Source organism: Urtica dioica, chromosome 9 (assembly GCF_054948205.1).
Source record: "Urtica dioica subsp. dioica isolate 48M chromosome 9, U.dioica_male_clone48M_v1_H2, whole genome shotgun sequence".
Taxonomy (NCBI): domain Eukaryota; kingdom Viridiplantae; phylum Streptophyta; class Magnoliopsida; order Rosales; family Urticaceae; genus Urtica; species Urtica dioica.
In genome coordinates this window covers 18,441,084-18,461,644 of record NC_142764.1, presented here as the reverse complement: position 1 = coordinate 18,461,644, position 20,561 = coordinate 18,441,084, and the positions used below count along the sequence as shown (strand labels likewise).

The window sequence follows — 20,561 nt, the reverse complement described above, 5'->3', positions numbered from 1 at the left end:
CTAAAGAAGAGATGGAAAGATGTCACAAATTATTGACAAGTTCTAAAGCAATTAAATAACAAAACACTCAAATAACAGTTGTAAGCAGAAAGAGAGGATAAGGACCAAGGCTTCACGGGTTTATTCAACGGTTTGGATACACGAATTTAACGCACAATCAATAATCAACTCACTACTCCTTGCTAACCATACTCACATAATAATGTTACTAAATCTCTCTCGAGCATCTAACAACCTATGTCAAAATTAGGAAAATCTTCTCTCGATCTCAATCCCTAACAACAACATGCATTAATATCAAGAGCATTCACACGATTCTATGGCAACCTAACTATCTCTAGCCTAGGCATGCATCATAGTAATTCAAACCAAAACACTAACAACCTAATCTTTCTCAAGCATCAAGTTGAATTATAAAATCATGAACAAGGTAGCTAATCTCGATCAAGCATTAAAAACGGATTTGAATTAAGCAAAGTAGTAGAGAATGAAAATTGCTTCAATATATTAAATCATATCCATAACCGAATCCTAAACCCGCTACACCATAGTCCTTAATGGAATTAGTTCATGGCGTAGCGAGAAAACAAAAATAAAAGAAAAGAATAGGAAGAAGAAGAACCCATAATTGAAAACTAAATTGAAAATTAAAATACGGGAGTTCAAGAGTAAAGGAGAAGAATAAAACTATGATTGGCGCGAATGGATGAAGAACGGTTCTCCTCTTTTTCTCTATCTCTCCCAAATACTAAGTGAAAACAATGAAAAAGTGCCAAAAGTCCCTAAACAAGAGATTGAGAGGTGTATTTATAGGCCTAGGTCAAAATCATTGGGTTTCTCTTAATTTTCAGAGCAGATTGGATAATTAAAAGTGATCCAACGGCTCAGATCGACTCCAAATCCGCGTTTCCTCTTTTTTTGTCTCGGCGGACCTCGCGGCGCGCAGTTCGAGGGTCGCGCCGCGAGGTTGACATCCCGGAGGACCTCGCGTTCCGCGCTTCATGCTCGGAAATCGATTTCGGCAATTTTCGGAACCTCGCGGCGCGACCCCCTAGGGTCGCGCCGCGTGCTTTTTCTTCCTGCGCGCACCGGTTTTGTAACGGCCATAACTCCTAGCTCCGATGTCCGATTCTTGCAAATAAATATGCGTTGGAAAGCTAAGAGAGAGCTCTATCAAATCATGGAATTGGATCATCCAAAATATTTACTTCAAACTCTCAGAATTGTTCACAAGAGGACGTTGTATTTCTTCTTTGCTCTAACTTGGCGAAAAGTCTTCGAATCTTCTCAAAATGGCTCTGTTACTTCACGTGATGCTCTACTAACCTCCTTAATACCTCATTGGCCTCTAAAACCTACAAGTCTCTAAAAAAACACAAAAAAAACATCACAAATACTCGAGAACAAGCTCGGATTTATTCGGGGAAAATAGGAGTTTTCCGCGTGATTAACGCACCTATCAACATAGAAGTCTACAATAAATGAAATTGTAGACTTGTATGTCAGCTCCGACAATACAAAAAAAAAAAAAAAAAAAAAAACCATTACATATTTCCTCCAATCCTTTCTCGGTCGATCTCTCGATTCGGTAGTCTCTTCTGGTTCGAAGGTCTCCTCTGGTTCGGCAGATGTTCTCAGGCTCGTCGGAGTTTCGCCAAAAGCTTCTTTGATGGCTTTTCCTTGGTCTGGAGTCGGTGGAGCTCGCGTCTCCTTTGTCTCGGCCGAGTCACGCGACGAAGAAAAGAGAGGCTCGGAACTCGCGAATGTCCTCTTTCCGGTCGGACTGGGCTGAGCTCGGAGTCGTGCGTCGGAGGCAGATGATGGCTCGCGACGAAGCGGGTTTTGGCCGGACCAACTATTATTTTTGTCCAAAACATGGACTTCCATATTTTGGTCCAAATTATGAAAAGTGATAGTACTTATGGCTATTTCCCCATGAGGAAAGCTCCTTAAAAGCCACAAGTAGGAAAAAATGGTAATTACTTTTAGAAACTGTTGTTCTGTATTTTATTTCAAGAATTAAATACTTCAACTTTTTACTACGGAAGTAGCATTTTTTATATTTACCATTTTTTTACAACATTTATTTACTCTATGTGTGGCTATATTTAACTTTATTTATAAAATATGAAGAGAGAACAAGATTGAAGTTAAACCTTTTTTTTTGTATTAGCGGACTCCGATGATCTTTGAGAAGTCATGATATCAAACAAGTGGAAAAAGAGGAAAGCTCCTTAAAGCACCCTAGCGAGCCACAAGTAGGAAAAGGCGATAGTTATTTCTAGTAATCATTGTTCTGTATTTTATTTCAAGAATGACATACTTAAACTTTTTACTACGTAAATAGCATTTTTTTTATATTTATCATTTTATTTACAATATTTATTTACTTTGGGTGGCTATATTTAACTTTATTTATAAAATCCGAAGAGAGAATAGGATTGAAGTTAAATCTTTTTTTGTACCAGCGGGCTCCGATGATCTTTCAAAAGTCGTGATATCAAACAAGCGGAAAAAGAGGAAAGCTCCTTAAAGCACCCCCAGCGAGCCACAAGCAGGAAAAAGTGGTAATTAATTCTAGTAACCATTGTTCTATATTTTATTTTAAGAATGACGTACTTAATTTTTTTACTACAGAAATAGCATTTTTTGACATTTACCATTTTATTTACAACATTATTTATAAAATACAAAGAGAGAATAGGATTGAAGTTAAACCTTTTTTTGTACCAGAGGGCTCCGGCGATCTTTGAGAAGTCGTGATATCAAACAAGCGGAAAAATTGGAAAGCTCCTTAAAGCACCCTAGCGAGCCACAAATAGAAAACAGTGGTAATTATTTCTAGTAACCATTGTTCTGTATTTTATTTCAAGAATGACATATTTGTGGGGGGTTAAAAACCACCCTTGCGAAGTCCAATAAATGCGAGAAATCTGTCTTGGCCCAAATGATGTTATGTGATCTCGACGAATCCACGCTAACCATCTCATGACGAAGTCGTAGTCAACACGCAAGCCTCGCCACAAATACCGGATCTGAGATGGCTTCAACCAACGTTCGTTTAAACAATTAGGCGACGTGTCATGAGGCGGACGAAGTCTTCACCGCGCGTCTCCGCGAATTCTGCATCTCGCCTAGTCTATAAATTCTTTTCTTTAGAGAAGAATTGCACAAATTTTTTCCTTGCGCATACACCTTTGTATTTCATATTCCGCAAGTTACGTTCAAATTGTAATCATGAGTTCGCTAAGTATCTTTACGTCTGGCGACCTCGCTCAAAATAAAAAGCTTAATCGATACAGTTTTTCTATTCTTTTCTTTCCTTTATTTTTAGTTTAATTATGTTCCATTTACAACATCTTTTGAGATCCCATTAAATATAAATCGAATAAATACTTTAATATATAGTTTTTTTTTTTTTTTTTTTTTTTTTTTTTACTTTTATGAGTTGTGAATTTGATTATTGCAAAAACAAGTTTAAGCTGTGTAGTCGTGACTTTAATTTTACAATAAAAGTTGACATTTGTTGACAATTACATGTCAACAATTGACAGATTTTGTTGACAACTATATCAACAATTGATATTAATTGTTGACATTTATATAAATGTCAACAATTACTGTCAATTATTGACATAGTTGTCAACAATTACTATATATTGTTGACAACGACGTCAACAGTTACTATCTATTGTTGACAACGACGTCAACATTTGAAGCATATTGTTGACATAGTTGTCAACAATTACGGTCAATTGTAGATGTAATTATCAACAAATGTAAACTTTTATTGTAAAATTAAAGTCAAGACTACCCAACCTAAACTTGTTTTTGCAACAATCAATTAACAACTCATAAAAGAAAAAAAAAATCGACCACACCTATAGACCTCAATAACCATCTCAATTCAAATGCTTTCATCTGAAATTAAAAACCCACTTGACCCAATAAATCGCAGAACCTACGTCATGTAAATGTTGTATAGTTTTGGATGAAACATCCACAGATTTTAGCATTATTAGCCTAAAAACAATATATATTAAGTAACAGAGAATTATGTAGTTGTTGATTTAGCACACATATAAAACCAGTAAATTTTTCTCTGGGATATATGAAATCTTGGACATAGGTAACACACATAAATCAATATCTCCTTATCATTGTTGATCAATTCCACATTGTCAGAGAAAGTTGTTGATCAACTCCACATTGTCACAAAAGCTTGATGGAGTTCGTGGACATTATGTCAAGCACGTGTTGGGTTCTAATTATATATATAAAAAAATTACAAATAAAAAGCACATGTTGGTTCTAATTGACAATAAAGTTAGTAACAAAAGGGTTAATGGTGGCATAAATACTTAATGTTTGAACGAAACTATACTTATGTACCTAATCTTTTTTTTTTCGACGACTACCGAACGTTACGTTTTTGTGTTTCCGTCACTACCTCCACCGTTAACTTATAACGGATGTCCACATGGCATCATCATATTTAATCTGCATATTCTGCTATATCCAAGCTCGCCTTCTCTCAAGATCGTCTGCGACAAAGAACACCGAGTCATCACGAAGCTGAGCATCGTCGGAAACAGAACATCTCCGATGTCAAAATCCTTCTCAACAGACTCGCTCTTCACGGTCGTCACAAAGCTCTCAGCTTTAAAGGTATTGTCTTTGGCGTCTCTAGGGATTTGGGGTCCTTTTCCGGCGAAGATCAGCCGGCTGAAATCGCTCGAGACGCTCAACGTGAGCTCGAACTTCCTCGCCGGAGAGATTCCGAGCTCGGTGTCCTCGATGAAGTCGCTGAGAAGCCTTGTCTTGGCCGAGAACTCGTTCAACGGAACCGTGCCTGGTCTCGAGAGCTTGACTCTCCTCGAAGAGCTCGATTTGAGGAACAACTCGCTCAGGTCGCAGATTCCGCTGGAGCTGATCGGATTGGAGAGGCTCGACATCTCCGGGAACGATTTTGTGGGGCCCGTCCCGGCCTCGCTCTTCTCGATGCCTTCAATCCGGTCCCTCGGATTGGCCGGGAACCAGCTCAGCGGAGGGATCTCGGCGAAAGCGACTTGCAATCCCGAGCTCGAGTTCGTCGACCTCTCGAGCAACTTTCTCACTGGGAAATTTCCGGATTGTATCGCCTCCGAGAATAGGACGGTTTTGGATTCGTGGAATTGTCTCTCGAGCAACTTTTTGCGTGATAAAGAAAGAAATAAGCTTTGACAAGAGACAATCTTTAATGCAAAATATGCAGATTAAATATGATGATGCCACGTGGACATCCGTTATAAGTTAACAGTGGAGGTAGTGACGGAAACACAAAAACGTAACGTTCGGTATTATTGCCGTCGAAAAAAAAAGATTAAGTACATAAGTATAGTTTCGTTCAAACATTAGGTATTTATGCCACCATTAACCCGTAACAAAAACATGAATTTAAATAGAAAAACTAAAACCTTGGCTCTTGGGGAGTAGAGGCAAAGTAGAAGAGTTTTCATCTTCCTTGTTTTCTTTCTTTACGATTCTGTACACAGTCATGGCAAATTCTGAGCCTCGCCGTCTTCTTTCTGTTTCTGACGAGAGCTATCTCCCTCTCCAAACGAAGCTAAACCACGCAACCCTGACCACCACTGCCACCCGCCACCGCCCTCGGTTGAAGCAGCCTCGCCATCTTCATTCTCTCCATCGACGATCTCTACGATTGCTTCAAACGCGAAGAGAAAATCATCCTCCGCGAAATCCAGTGCCAAAAAATCTCTATGGCGACCAGAACCACAAATCCGACGGAAATTTCGATTCACGTTTTGTCCTCAAACTCCAGCGGTGATCTCGTTGAACTCGTCGCCTACTCTGTCGGCCACCGCATCGGCTTCACGGCTGAGAACGACAACGACGACATGCATTACGACGTCGGAGCTCATGGAGGAGAACATCGGTTCCGCGCGAAAACTCATAGCTCAGCCAGTCACCGCTGCCATGGCTGGAGAATCTTTAAGTCCGCTGCTCCTCTGTCTCCTTCGCGGAAAGCCATTCGCCGTCGCCGTAGTCTTTCTTCTCGCATCTCTATTTCTGTCCAGGTGAAATTGGGTATGACTGTTGAGATAGTAGGCTGAAGCCTGTTGTTGTTGGTGGTGACGATAGTGTTGGACTTTTGATTATGATGAAGATGATGATCAGAAGATGAAAAAAAAGAGAAATCTATTTTTGGGGAGAGAGAGAAAATCTCAACCAGTTGTTGTAATCAGTTATGGATTTAAGAGAATAAGCGTGAAAGAAAGAAGGAAAAGAGAAAGAAAAGAGAGAGAGAGGGTGAAAAAGTATTTGCACACTTGTCTTACTAGTATATTTGACCAAATTATGTTTTTTGGTGGGAAATGGGAAAAAAATTATCAAACGATAGTAGTTGAAGTAATTTCTCTAATGTGAACGGAAGGAAATTAAAACAAAAGCACAATTTGGCCTTGGTTAATTTCTTAAAACACCAAGTATACATGTCCACACTTCATACACTTTTTCAGACTTTAGGTGATTTATTTGTGAAACAAAATCCTAGAAATTGGTCTTATCTTTTTTTAATTTATTTATTTTTGGACATTGATATTGGAAATAAAAAAAAAAGAAAAAGAAACATGTTAGGGCAAGAAATTGAACTGGTTTTATTTTTATTTTTGGAGAGTACGACTGTATACATGAATTGAAAATGAAAAATTTGAAGAAATGAGATATCAACTGAAAATTTTTGTTAGTGGGTTTTTTTTTTTTTATGGTTTATCAAGCATTATATTATTTTGAAATTTTTAATAACTATGGTTGAAAATTTTACTTTTTTTTTTTAATATTTATTAATTTATAAAAGGCCAAATTTTTAGTTTTTGCCTAGGCTTCGTTCTTTGTTGGGCCGGCCCTGTTGTTGAAAATGATCTAGTCTACGATGACGAAATCATCGTCCTTGTCGTCAATAGGAGAGAGCTAGTAATCGAGAGAGACCGGGAGAGTTACGGACGAAATGGTGGAACAGTAAAGAAAAAGAAAAAAGAAAAAAAAGGAGAATATGAGAGATTTTTTGTTGAGGGTAGGTTTGTAAGAAAAAAATTATCTCAGTTATCTTTAATAATAGTCCACTCAACATTTCATTTTTTTTGTTAATTTTTGACAAGTAGCAGTCAAATGATAATATTAGTGTCAATATCCATTGTTTGACCACCTCCTTTATAATATTCTCGTTCATAAGGCCACCTCAAAGTGTACCCGAGTACCGAAATATCTCTATTTTGGGGTCAATGTCACTAGGCAACAATAATCACATCCTTGTTGAGATTAATTACACCATGAATTTATGAAATATAAATAAAAATAGTATCAACAAGCCCAAGACAAAAAGTAACTGGGCCTGAAGTAATTATGCAAGTTAAAATGGACCAATCTACGGGCCCAACTAGAAAATAAAAGAAACCCCTCCGTCAAAAGTCCTTAACTTCTGAAATGGACGATAGCGAAGGTCTCCATTTGGGAGACCCTCCTAAACTCTGATCATCGCCTGAAAAGTCAGCGTGACAAAAAACGACCTCTCTGCTTATCTGAAATTTCTCCGAGCTTCCCAAAAGCTTCTCCAAGTCTTCCCTTGTCACCACTATCTTTATCTTCTGTCTCGAGTCCTGAGAGAACACCTTTGCCGAATCTGGGACGAGGTAATAAACCTCGCCGGATTTGAGCTTTACTTTCGGAGGTAATTTCGAAAATGGCTGTGAACGGTGGACCAGATTGTAGCCACCGTACGGTCCCGAAGTGACTTTCTTCACCTTGGTCGAGCCTTTGAACTCTAATACCTCTCCGCTGTAGGTGATAACTCTCACGCTCTTCTTTTTCTCTTGAACTTGATACGAGACATGCATGCAATTACCCATTGCGTATTTTGTTATTATTAGTTTTGAATTGGTTGTTTGTTTTGATTTTTGATGATATGAAAGAGAATTTTCGAAATTTATACGGTGGGTTTTGTAGTATTTTTCATGCACGTCAAAGACAGAGACAACGGGGTTTTTCGCAACGTGCACAGATGTCTACTAATTAGGTTAGTTTGGTTTTATATGTTGATATATATATATTATATATATATTCTTTGCTATTGTTTTTTTTGTATTAATTCATTTGAGTTTGGACGGTGAAAGACTTTGTGTGGGACCTTTGCTCTAACAATGTTCTTGTAGCTGAAGTTATTAATTATTATTAACGCAATTGAAGTCAAACGTCTCATGTGCATTGAACAGCATATTTGGGGTACCGTAAGATAAGAATAACAATAATATGTTATATATGACGCGGAATGTCAACTAGCTATTGCCACGAAGAAATTCAATCGGTTATACATTACGGAAAATATTAACAAAAAAGTCTGGCTTTCTTTGTTAACCTTTATTTTTTTTTTATTTTTTTTTTTAAAGTTAACCTTTATTCTTTAATTTATTAATTATCTACCGCGTTATAGAAATTTATTAAACAGAATAAAAAAATTATTATATATATATATATATTTATTTCACACATGAAATTAGATGTTATTTTTACGACTAAACTTCAGAGAAAAAGAATCTTTGGAGGAGATGAAGCCGAGAAAAAATACATTGAATGTTTTATTGAGTATTGACTTAAAGAATCATTCAACTTGAATGTTCATTACTTATACAAAAAGCAAACAAGCAGAACGCACCGCTTACAAACCAAATGGTATCCTTCAACTAACAACTAAAAAGCAGAAAGAAAACGGCATAACATAAACAAGTCGTTTAGCTAAACCTATACACATAACTAACGTACAGCTCAAACAACCGATCTAAACGAACATAAAGCCTTAATTCTTAATACTCCCCGACATAAATATATGTGAAGTTCATCTTGCAAAGAAGGTGACGCAAGTGAGGAGCTGAAAGAGGCTTAGTGAAAGGATCGGCGAGCTGGTCTTGAGTTCGGATTGGCAATAACTTGAGCGACCCTGACTTGATGCGGTCACGAACAAAGTGCAAATCGATCTCGATATGCTTTGTTCTTTCGTGAAAAGACAAATTAGAAGCAATATGGGTTGCGGCTCGGTTATCAAAAAACAAAACTGAAGTAGATGGTTGTGTAACACCAAAATCCTTCAGCAATTGTTGAATCCATATCAACTTGGAAGTCGTGGCCGTCATTGCTCTATATTCCGCTTATGCAGAAGAACGAGAAATTGTTCTCTCTTTCTTCGACTTCCAAGCGATCAACGAGTCACCTATAAAGACACATTATCTTGTAACAGAATGCTCGTACCAAGACACGTGGCCCAATCAACGTCTGAAAATGCTCTCAGACTCGTCGAAGAAGCTGCAAAAAAACTAAGACCCGACCCAGGTTGACCCTTGATGTATCTCAGTAAGTGGTGTACAACTTTGAGATGAATGTCTTGGGGAGCTTGTAGGAATTAACTCAAGGCATGGACTGAATAGGTAATATCTGACCTAGTTATTGTCAGATAGAATAACCTCCCAAATGAATCTGCGATAGTGCATAGCATCTTCAACTAGTACTCATTCAGAGACAGATAAAGCCATTCTTAGATTCATTGGTAATTGGACAGGATTAAAGTCTAAAAAACAAAAGTCTTCAAGCAGTTACAAGGCATAATGTCTTTCGCTGACTACAATCCCACCCTTCAAATGTACAATCTCTAATCCCAAAAAATACTTTAACGCTCCCAGATCTCTCAGTCAAAATTGTGACGTGAGAAATTCCTTGACTTCACTGATCACTACAACGTTTGGTCCAACCAAAATTATGTCATCGTCATAGAATGGCAAAAAATTGTGAGCCTGACCCTCTAGTAAAGAGACTATAATCTGACTTTGATTGTGTGAAACTGTTGTCAATGGTGCCCACAAGAAGAGTTGTAATCTTTTTATTGTACATTTGATGTAATAAAGTCTCATGAAGACTCTTGCTTGTAATTGCTTACTCATTAATAAAAAGTTGAAACGTTCATTCATTCCTCCTTGTTTGTTTGAAGCTTTATGATAAAACATTAGTCTTTAGTCCATAAACAAACTAAACAACTTACGAAGAGACAAATGTAGATTTGCATGAACAAACTCTTCGTAGTTTGCTTAAAACGATATATTCGCAATCTAAGGGTCAAAGGACTATTGACCTCAGTATGATTGTTAGAAGAATCTATGATGTCTGGTTATGAGGCATTGAGAGTTGGAGACTCTATAGTTCTTCTAGGTATCTTCCGAAGGTACTGAATTGACCAGTGCACTTCTAGAGACAAGATAAGAACAAACCATTTAACCTCCTATGTCTCGAAGTCACTACGTATGAATTGCATCGTGCTTACCTTAATCCTGAAATGAGACATGCCATTTCACACCTTACGTATTCTCATTTGAGAAAGTCAGAGTTCTGACTCACTATGTGATTCCGAACAAGGCCTATTGGTGAAGTACTAAGTTGTGAGAGTCATGAGTAACTTTGTGAAGTTCTCGTAGATATGGAATTCATGTACAAATTGCTGAAATGCAATGTATATCACCTCATGCTTTGTTCCTTAGAGTGTGAATAAATGAACTGGCCAGTGTCCAAATTGAGTCTTGACTCTTTTGGATGAAACAATGTGACTTGTTAGCTCCTCGTCAATACATTGTTTCTAACTTATTCACAAGCGACAAATGAGTTGAGGAAATAACAGCTAGAAGGGTAAAATGGTAATTTTGTAAATCCCGACTAGCTGATGATATTCATGAAGGGTAAACACTGATAATATTCTGTGGATCCACTCATTACAATTAGGTTGAATTCTTGAGTAGAAAATAAATTCATTTGAACCGAGAGATTTTCAGTGTCAACTTTTTAGTGGAGTCAGTTGACATTAAGCTAAACTTGGAAAAGGTTTTGTGAACTTTTGAGTCCAAGTGTTTAGCTCAAGCTTTGTTCATTTGGATCCATGAGGTCACTGTCACGAATCACATCGAGTAGGAATAGTTAAACTGAAAGCTAAGTCAAAATAAGAACGAAAATAGTCAAAAGGGTATTTTTGTCTTTTGAGACATAGGGTGAAATGAATGTCAATAAATTTTTTGACAAGGTCATTTGATGACTCAATAACACTCGGCCATGACTTGATCATTGGGCCTTGTGGATTAATTTCATTTCATAAGAATTTTATTGAAAATTCTTAATGGGCCTTTTTCATGTTGTCATGAACAAATGAAGAAGCTTCTAGAAGCTCATTCTAGAGTTGAAATGGGCGCCCAAATACCCAAGAGAAAGAGATAATATTTTGTGCATAAATGTATCAAGATACTTGCCAAAAGAAAAAGAGGAAACAAATTTCCCATGCATGCATGAGGATATTCGGCCAAGAGAGAGTCAAAGGCAAGACATGGAACAAAATAGGAAACAAATCCAAGGCTTATTGAAGCCTATGTTGGCCGTGTGACTCTATGAAGGAAAAAGGGAAATTGGCTCATGAATATGTGATATTCTATAGAAAATGAAACTACCTTATAGAAGGTGAGACCTCTCCTATAAATAGGAGCCTCATTCCACACATTTCATTCATCCAAGTTTAAGAGATTTGAGAGACTCTCTCTCTAGAACTTGGCCGATCCCCTCTCTCTCTCTCTAGTTAATTTTCGATTTTTTTTGGTACCTAGGTCCTCATTTGACAAAGTGTTTAGCTTTGCGACTTCAAGACTCGTTCTTAAGTCGTAGTGTTTAAAAGTGCCCACTCACTAATTCCTTTTCTCTCGAGTGATTTAGTGATAGAAACTTTCGTGGTTGCTCGAGTTAACGAGGAAAGGAAGAGAGACGTGCTGCGAGGGAGACGAACGTTGCAACCTTTTCCAAAAGCTTCTCAACGTTCAAGCTTCTAAAAAGGTTAGTAATCTTTTATGCTCATACTAGTTTTTATTTACATGTGCTTGCTCTTTGTCTAGGTTAGTAAAAACTGTTTTACTTGAAAAAGAAATTTTTTAAAATTCCGCCGCTTACCGAAGCGTTAAACTTTTTCTTAAACCCTAGATCAATTCCAACAGAAACCTCCACTGAGAATAGATTATGTGAATTTGAGATTCCACTGGCGAGATGCTTGCTTAACCTATATATTGACTTATGGAGCTTGCAAACTAGCTTCCGTTGACCTTTCTATGACTCCCCCCGATGAATGAATCCATGTGGTAGCTCCATTAGAACCTCTTCAAATAGATCTCCATTCTAAAATGCATTATGAATATCTAGTTATGTCAATATCTAGTTTTAAGAAGCTGACAGTGCTAGCAACACACCGTTACCAATTTGGCCACCAGTGAGAAAATGTCGATATAATTGACCATTTCCTTTTGGTTCTAACCCTTGACTGCTCATCTAACTTCATGTCAAGCTAGAGAGCCATTTGTATTAAGTTTGTTGGTGTAGATCCATCTGCATCTGATAGTTTTGGCATTGACTGGTAAGTTAACCACTAACCATGTTTTATTTGCTATCATGGCTTGTAGTTCTTCATCCATATCTCTCGTCCATTCTACGTGCTTGACAGCTTGATGGTAGTAATTTGGAGTATAGTGAGCTGAAATGGAAAGCGGAAAGCACAAACTCGCGAAATGAACTAGATAAATGATCATAAGAAACAACTGATTGAATAGATTGTTTAGTATTATAACTTTGACCTAAGAGTTTATGCAATTAATTGCAGTGGTAATCTTGAAGGTAATGAGGTATAACCACTGTCCTGATGATCTTATCAAGGTTTGATCACCATGAGATGGATGTATGCTGCCCAACTGAGTTGTTTATGGAACTTGTGTTGGACCTGTGTTGACATCAGTATCATTGGGAATGTGTTCTTCTTACCTAGAAGGTGTTGGAGTATGTAAACTTGGAGGATGAATTGGTTCTGTCTTGACTGTGTAACACTTGATAGAACCATATCATCAAAAGGACTTGCAACATTATCAATATCACTAAGAGTTTAAAAAAGGAAGTAGTTTTCATGAAACACCACGTTTCTTGACATGAAAATTTCTTTTGTTTAATTATCAATGAGATTGTATCCTTTGATTCCAGGTGTATATCAAATGAATACACATTTCCTGGCATGAAGTTGAAACTTTGTTCGATGAGATCTAAGGTTGAAGCAAATGCTAAACAACCAAAGACTATCATGAACTCATAATCAACTTCTTTATTACATATCTCTCAAAAGGAGTTTTGTGTTGTAACACTTGGGTAGGAGTTCTATTGATTAAATAGTGTTATTGTGAGTACACATTCTGACCAATAATCTATACGGACATGAGATTGAAAGAACAGAGAACGTGCAACATTCAAGAGATGTTGATGTTTCCTGTCTACTACTGAATTTTGCTCAGGTGTCTCAACACATGAATATTAATGAAGGATACCTTGTTTGGCAAAAAAAATTATGTGAAAACAAGTTCTTTTGCATTATCATATCAAAATTATTTAATAGTATTGAATTGATTAGAGATGAAAGGGCAAAACCGAGGAATAATGCGATGAACTTCTGATTTGTTCTTCATGAGAAAGATCCAACAATACCGAGTACTATCATATACTAAAGTAAGAAAAAATATGTGATCAAGTCTAGAAGCGCCACTGAATATGGCCAGCAAACATTATAGTGAACAAGATCAAAAGCATTAGTAGATAAACGATTCATAGAAATATAAGGCAAGCGTCTTTGCTTGGTCAAGGGACAAATGAGACATGTTCTTTCTATCTGTAGAAGAATGATATGCCTGCTTTTTCTTCTTTGTCTCCAATTTCTTGAAAGAAAGTTTTCATAATCTATCATGCCATATTTGTGCCGAAACTCCGTTGATTTATGCTTTTCTTGAAATTCTGGACAGTACATACAAATCATCTCTTCTTCTACCCCTGCCAATCACCTTCAAGGTTTTGAAACCTAGTACTAGTAGCACATCTTTCAGAATGATGTCAAAACTAAGACTAATATCAACACAACGAACAATAGGTATCTCAATATGGTTAGGTAGAGTAATATTAGAGTTGTATATAGGTATAAGATTCATGTAAAGAGAGGTGTTAACACTGATATGCCTAGATGCACCATAATCTACGATCCATATATTATCAGAATTGGCATTACTACTATCACTACCCATAAGGTTAGAAAAACCTGTTTTAAGGTAGGTTGTTTTGATGTCATTGGCGATGCTTGCTCCATTAGAAGAAGCTACCTGGTTGGAAAGAGTCTGGATGATCTAGTGTATATGACTTGCAGAGAGATTTGAAGTTGATGTAGACGTATCATTGACCAAATCACTGAACTTGTCTGAGCCTTCCATCGCATTTGTATTTGCTTGGCCTTTGAATTTAGGCTTGAATCCATGTGGATAGCCATGGAGTTTGTAGCACTTGTCGATGCTGTGTCCCAACATTTTGCAATGAGTGCACATCGGCCGGTCTTTCTTGATGAACTTCTTCAGTTCTTCGTGCACAACCATCGCCATCGTGCTTAAGTGATATGTTCATCCAAGAACATCAATACTAACCGATCTTTGTTCCTATTCTTGAGAGACTATCGCAAAAAAATGTGTTCATCTGTGGAATAGGATCCATCAACAATACTTGATCACGAACTTGAGTGTAGGATTCGTTTAATCCTATCAGAAATTCCATTACATACTATTCTAAATGAACGCTTCGAGATCCTTGACGCTTCCATAAGTGCATTTCCACAAGAACAATTAGGTCAAAAATTTGAGAGCTCCTCTCAAATTCCTTTCAAATTCGTTAAATAGGCACTCACATGCTTCTAATCTTGGATCAAATTCATCAGTTCGCGTCTTAATTGGAAGATTCTCGACGCATTCGAATGCTGATACCTCTCTTCTAGGTCTTTCCACACTTTGTACGTTGAATCGCCATAGAGAATGTTGGATTAGATCTCTTTGGAACAAGAATTCAAGATCCATGAGAGGAAAATGTTGTTGTTGCAATTCCAGGCATTGCATAGGATGACTTCCGTAGGATTTGGCTTCGCGATCGTTCCGTCGATGAAGCCGATCTTGTTTTTCACTGATAATGCAATCTTCATCGATCGAGACTAAGAAACATAGTTGTCTCCAGTGAAGACATGAAGAAAAGAATAATGCCTGGTGAATCTGAGTGATGAAGATACAAAAGGCTCAAATTGGATTGTCACATCAGATCTGGTTCACGATCCTCCAGTGTTTCTAGTTATAGCGCTTCTATCCGGTTGGGTTTTTTATTCTGTCATCTTGTGGAGGATTCATCAAGAAACGAATCTCTGAAGGTATGAGGAAGAAGGCTTGGTTGCTAGGTAAAACGCGAAAGCTCTGATACCATTTTACAACTAAGCTTCAGAGAAGAAGAATCTTTGGAGAAGATGAATTAGAGAAAAAAAACATCGTATGTTTTATTGAGAATTGACTTAATAAATCATTCAACTTGAATGTTAGTTGATTATACAAATAGCAAAAGAGCATAATGCACCACTTACAAACCAAACGGCGTCGTTCAACTAACAACTACAAAGCAGAAAGAAAACGACATAAAATATACAAGTCATTTAACTAAACCTGTACACATAACTAACGTACAACTCAATCACCTGATCTAAACTAAAATAAAACCTTAATTCTCAATAGTTATAGTGCAATGGGTGGACTTATATATAACACTCTGCGTGACACATCTATAGAAAGCGTTGGGGATATATTCTTGCTCAACCGTCTCGAGCACCAAGCGCTCAAGAGACACGGCCATCACCACCGCCCAAGTCCGATGCATTTTAGAGTCGAAAAGTGCGCATCTAAGTGTGTCAAACGCGTCGAACCAAATACCAATTAATCAGTCTGTACTTAATTGGGAAAACCATCAATATGACAATAACACACATATATATCTATGGAAATAGGCAATCCCGTTTTTTCTATTGTTATTTTATTATATCAAATGATGTTGCGGTATGATAAATTGACCAGGTAATAATATTATGAAAAATAATACAAAATAGTCATATGAAGCTAATTGATGATCAATAAAGTAGTCAAAGTTATGTCGTTAAATTTTTTTTTTTTTACACAATTGTGATTAAAATGTTTGACGATTCATATAAACAATTTATCACTTTGAAAATTTTAATTACAGGGTCAAAAATATTGAATCTTATATTGAACTATTTCACTAATTTTAGACAATCTTTAACTAATTTACAAAACTGTTAATTTTAGTTGACTATTTAGTTATAACATGCCATAATATTATTTTCCATATAAGATAAAAACAATGTTAGAGGAGAAAAAGAACGTTAACTATCTATCGAGGAGACTAAGCTACAAAGAAAAAGTCCCCATTTTTTTATACCAATTCATGTCGTGGAATTATTATGAACTACAGAAACTGTAATAATATTGTTTGGGGTATAAGATAAGAATAATATATAGTAGTACAATAATTTATTCCCTTTCTTTAACGTCTAAAAGCTCTTTCATTAAACATATGCGATCAGAACAGATTAAATTCCTTCTATGGGTGGGATACTTGTTTTCGCTCGTTTTCAGACAACACTAAAGAACTTGAATGGTTTGATCTAGGGTCTTACCCTGTAATTGCACTTGAGTCAAGATGCATCGAATCCTAACGCTCCGACTTCCTATGAGTAGCTGAGTCACATTTGTTGTCGATTCCTGTAATAAGATGAAAAAAATTTGAGGTACCAACGTTCAACATTATTAGAGGTGAGATGATTATGTGTTTGGGCGTTGGTCGAGGCTTGTATTTGTAAATGAAGGAGAGTGATTTCTGCAGAGTTTCAGGAGCTAAGAATTTGTTACCTTTCTTTTAAGTGAGGCTTGTATTTATAGGAGTGGCCCTTGGCCGAGTCATGCTAGTCATGTGGACGGACCACGGTCAACATGTCCTAGTCCCCGACTTGGTCTTGGCCGAGGGGCCACCGGGTGACCGAGCACATCCCTCAGTCATGACTGAGGGGCCACTGGGCGACCGGGTGTCAAGACACAATGTCCCCCTCCCAAACCGTATGTGAAGGGCCATTGGGTGGCCGGGTGAGTTCCCCGGTCGTGGCCTAAGACCCTTTGCGTGGTCCTACCAAGGACATTTGCCCGGGTGCCTCGTTTGGCTTGCCCTCGTCACATTGCCAAAGGCCTTGGCCTAGGCCTGACAAGGGCTTTGGCCCAGGAGCTTCATTGGGTTGTCCTTGGCACATGGCCAAGGATCTTTTGCCCGTATCTTTCGAGGGATTTGGCGCAGGTGTCATGCTGTTCGAATAACTGTGGGCCTTGGTTCGACCCTGCCCTTAGAGTAGTGGCTCGCTTGTCTTTTTCTGTCGTCGTTTTTGGACTGAGTTTTTTTTTTCTATTATTTTATATTATGTTTTTGTTGTTGGGGATTTGTGGCATAACAATACTCCTCCACATAACACAAGTAATGTATGCAAAACAAAAAAGTAATGTTAACTAGCTACCAATGAATGCTAACAAAGAAAATCAAACCAATTCATATAAATAAATAAAAAATAGTAAAAATCTAGCTTCCGAACTGTGCATGCGATTAATTGATTATACCACTTTATTGCTTAATACGTTATTAGCAATATTACAAATGATTACTTAAAAATAAAAATTGAGATAAATTTACAGAAAACTATAACTATAATAATAAGAAGGGCAAACAATAGACATTGTTATAAAATAAAACCGGATTAAAACCTCTTTAATTTAGAAGGGGGAAAAAAAAAGAGTTCAGAAGAAAGCATCCCCTCAAAGTCTATATTGTTTGATGAGCTTGCCAGCAAAAACTCTAAGAGATGGCAATTTGAAATAAACTTAAGCTAAACATATGAAGATTTCTTGTAGACTGACTGATTGTGATTTGGACAACATATAAAAGTACGTACGCTTAAAAGTATAATACACTTTTTTTTTAATACGATTACAACTTCCCACAAGACGTGCAACAGACTATATTCACGTCAACCACGACCAAATTTGAACCAAATTAATTATTTGAATCATGCCAACTAACTTAATTTGTTGCATATAGTATTTAAACTTTATGCATAAACACATTTAATTGAGCATACATATATACTTCCATCATAATAATAATAGAAAAAGCAAGTATATTTTCTAAAATAACGAAACAATCGAATTCCATTGACACTTAAAAAAGTACAACCACGGACCACCCACCTCCCCCTTCCTTTTATTATTAATTATTATTATTTTTTTGACGCTCACACAACATTACAACAACCCTTAGAAATAGAATAGCGTGAAGCCAGTTGCGAGTATATTTTACTTGTCTCATGTCACTATACCAGCTCGTAAACATATCATATGATTATTTACCCTTTTTTTTAAGCAATAGTTCGTAATCGTTTGTCATATTTTTGGTTACATTTTTTAGTATATTCTTAAATAATTTATTAAACTCTTTTTCCCCTAAAAAGAACTAATTTAATATAAAATTCAACACGTATACAACTTAAGATTTATTTACAAACTAAACTAACTTTATCTGTTTTTTCAAATGTATAGTGCTGATGACAAAAAATAAGTAGAACAATTTTCTTGGTTGAGATTAGTATATGGAAAAGATGTTTGGTTGAACGATAATTTAGGCCAGATTAGTATATGGAAAAGATGTTTGGTTGAATGCCTAGAGTCTTGTTGTTTGGGATTGTTCCACTTTTTATAAGCGTGGATGAACTTAGATCGTGGCCTGATCACCTTTGAACAGTTTGTGCTATGTAAGTAATTCTATGATATAACTTTAAGAGTAAAGGGTGGCATACATACCATATATTTACGGGTTGTTGTGGATATATACCTAAAGTTTAAAAGTTGCGGTAAAAATATCTAATGTTGAATGTTTGTCTTTCCATCACTACCAAAGTCTGTTAATTTGGATGTATGTACACGTGGAAGGCTGTGATGTCATCTGAAAACTCGAAAAGAATATAAAATGAGGCTCAAAAAATACAAAATACAAATTATTATCATTTTACTTTTTTCACAATTGAAATACAAAATATATTAAAACAAAGCAAAAAAATTGAGAACTTCTTCGCGCAGAAAAGAAAAACTCCCAATTCGAAATCCCTAAAATCTCAATTGTTCATCATCTACGCCCGAGAACTTCAAAATCTCCGGAATTGACGACGCGAGTTCTAATGTGGTAAGGAGTAGCAACCACGCCAAGGTCAAGACTATGAGGAAAATGACGACGAAGCGCTGGTAGCGATCGAGAATCTTCCGATGCATATGAGAAGCGAAGAGAGGGATTTTGACGGAGGAGCAAGGCAAACTAAGAGAGATCATTGAAATGAGTTTGGACAACTTCCAATAACCTTGTTTGTTGTGTTTTTGCGAAATGGTTTTGTATAAAGACGAAATTGTTTCAGGGTGTGGATTTGTGTTTTATTTATATTAATTCTAGGGCATGGATTTGTGTTTTATTTTTTGGGTTTCTTTCTATGAGCAAGAAATTAGCATTCGGCCGGAGAAGGTGGTTCGCAGAGAGAGAGAGAGAGAGAGAGAGAGAGAGAGAGAGAGAGAGAGAGAGAGAGAGAGAGAGAGGTGTCCATAGCTGCTCACTGTCTTGGCGGATTCGGCACGGTGGATCGAAAGGCTTCATCTGACTTTGTGTGATCAGAATTAAACGATTAAACATGATGAGCTTGCTTATGAGGCTCGACGATAAGAAAAAATTTTAAGACGAAGACATGGAGAGATACACGACGATAAAAAAAACTCTTCAGACGAAGACGAAATCGATGTTTTCAAGATGATCATAGCTCTCAGATTTTTTTTTTAATTTTTTTTCCTTCTCTGTAGCTCTTAGCACTGACGAGAAAAGCCTGAAGCTTGTTGAAGCAACCACGAGGATATTATTTTACCTTAAAATTGTATTGAATCATAGCTCTTTGTTTTGTTTTTTTGTTATGAAATATATTATGTTACCTTAAAATTGTTTTTTGTTTTTAGAGTATTTTTAATTCAATTTTTAGAAGCCAAATGTATCCTCACCGTTCATTATCTATACATCCAAACTAACAGACCCTGGTAGTGACGGAAAGACAAACATTCGACATTAGGTATTTTTACCGCAACTTTTAAACTTTAGGTATATATCTACAACAACCCGTAAACATATTATATTTATGCCACCATTTACTCTAACTTTAATAACTAAATGAGCCTCAGTGGGTCTGAACAGTTATATATTGTTTATGTGGCCGTTACTAATCTTATTGCAACCGCTGAATTCTCTAGTCTTCCAGGATACAAATATACGTTTATTAGTTTTCTATTTTTTTTTTTGTAAAATCAATAAGTTGAACAAGTTTATAGAATTTTTTATAAGCTGTTTAAGCGTCAAATTTCATACAAGAAATTTATTTTTAATTACAAAAATACTACGAAATCATAAATGATAGACCAAAATGCTTTAAAAAAAAAAAAGATAAATATGAAAACATATAGAATTACTATATAAGCAACGTTTCG

At 36.6% G+C, this 20,561-nt stretch overlaps 1 protein-coding gene across 1 annotated transcript; it reads right to left on the bottom strand.

Moving 5' to 3' along the window:
* Positions 1 to 7,460: 7,460 nt before the first annotated feature.
* LOC149385467 (uncharacterized) lies at positions 7,461 to 7,904 on the bottom strand. The gene has a single exon (XM_089626342.1). It carries the CDS (start codon positions 7,902 to 7,904, stop codon positions 7,461 to 7,463), a length of 444 nt encoding a protein of 147 aa, XP_089482468.1.
* Positions 7,905 to 20,561: the final 12,657 nt, after the last annotated feature.

Coding starts and splice junctions, on each gene's coding strand:
- LOC149385467 (XM_089626342.1), bottom strand. CDS start 7,904: ATGGGTAATTGCATGCATGTCTCGTATCAAGTTCAAGAGAAAAAGAAG.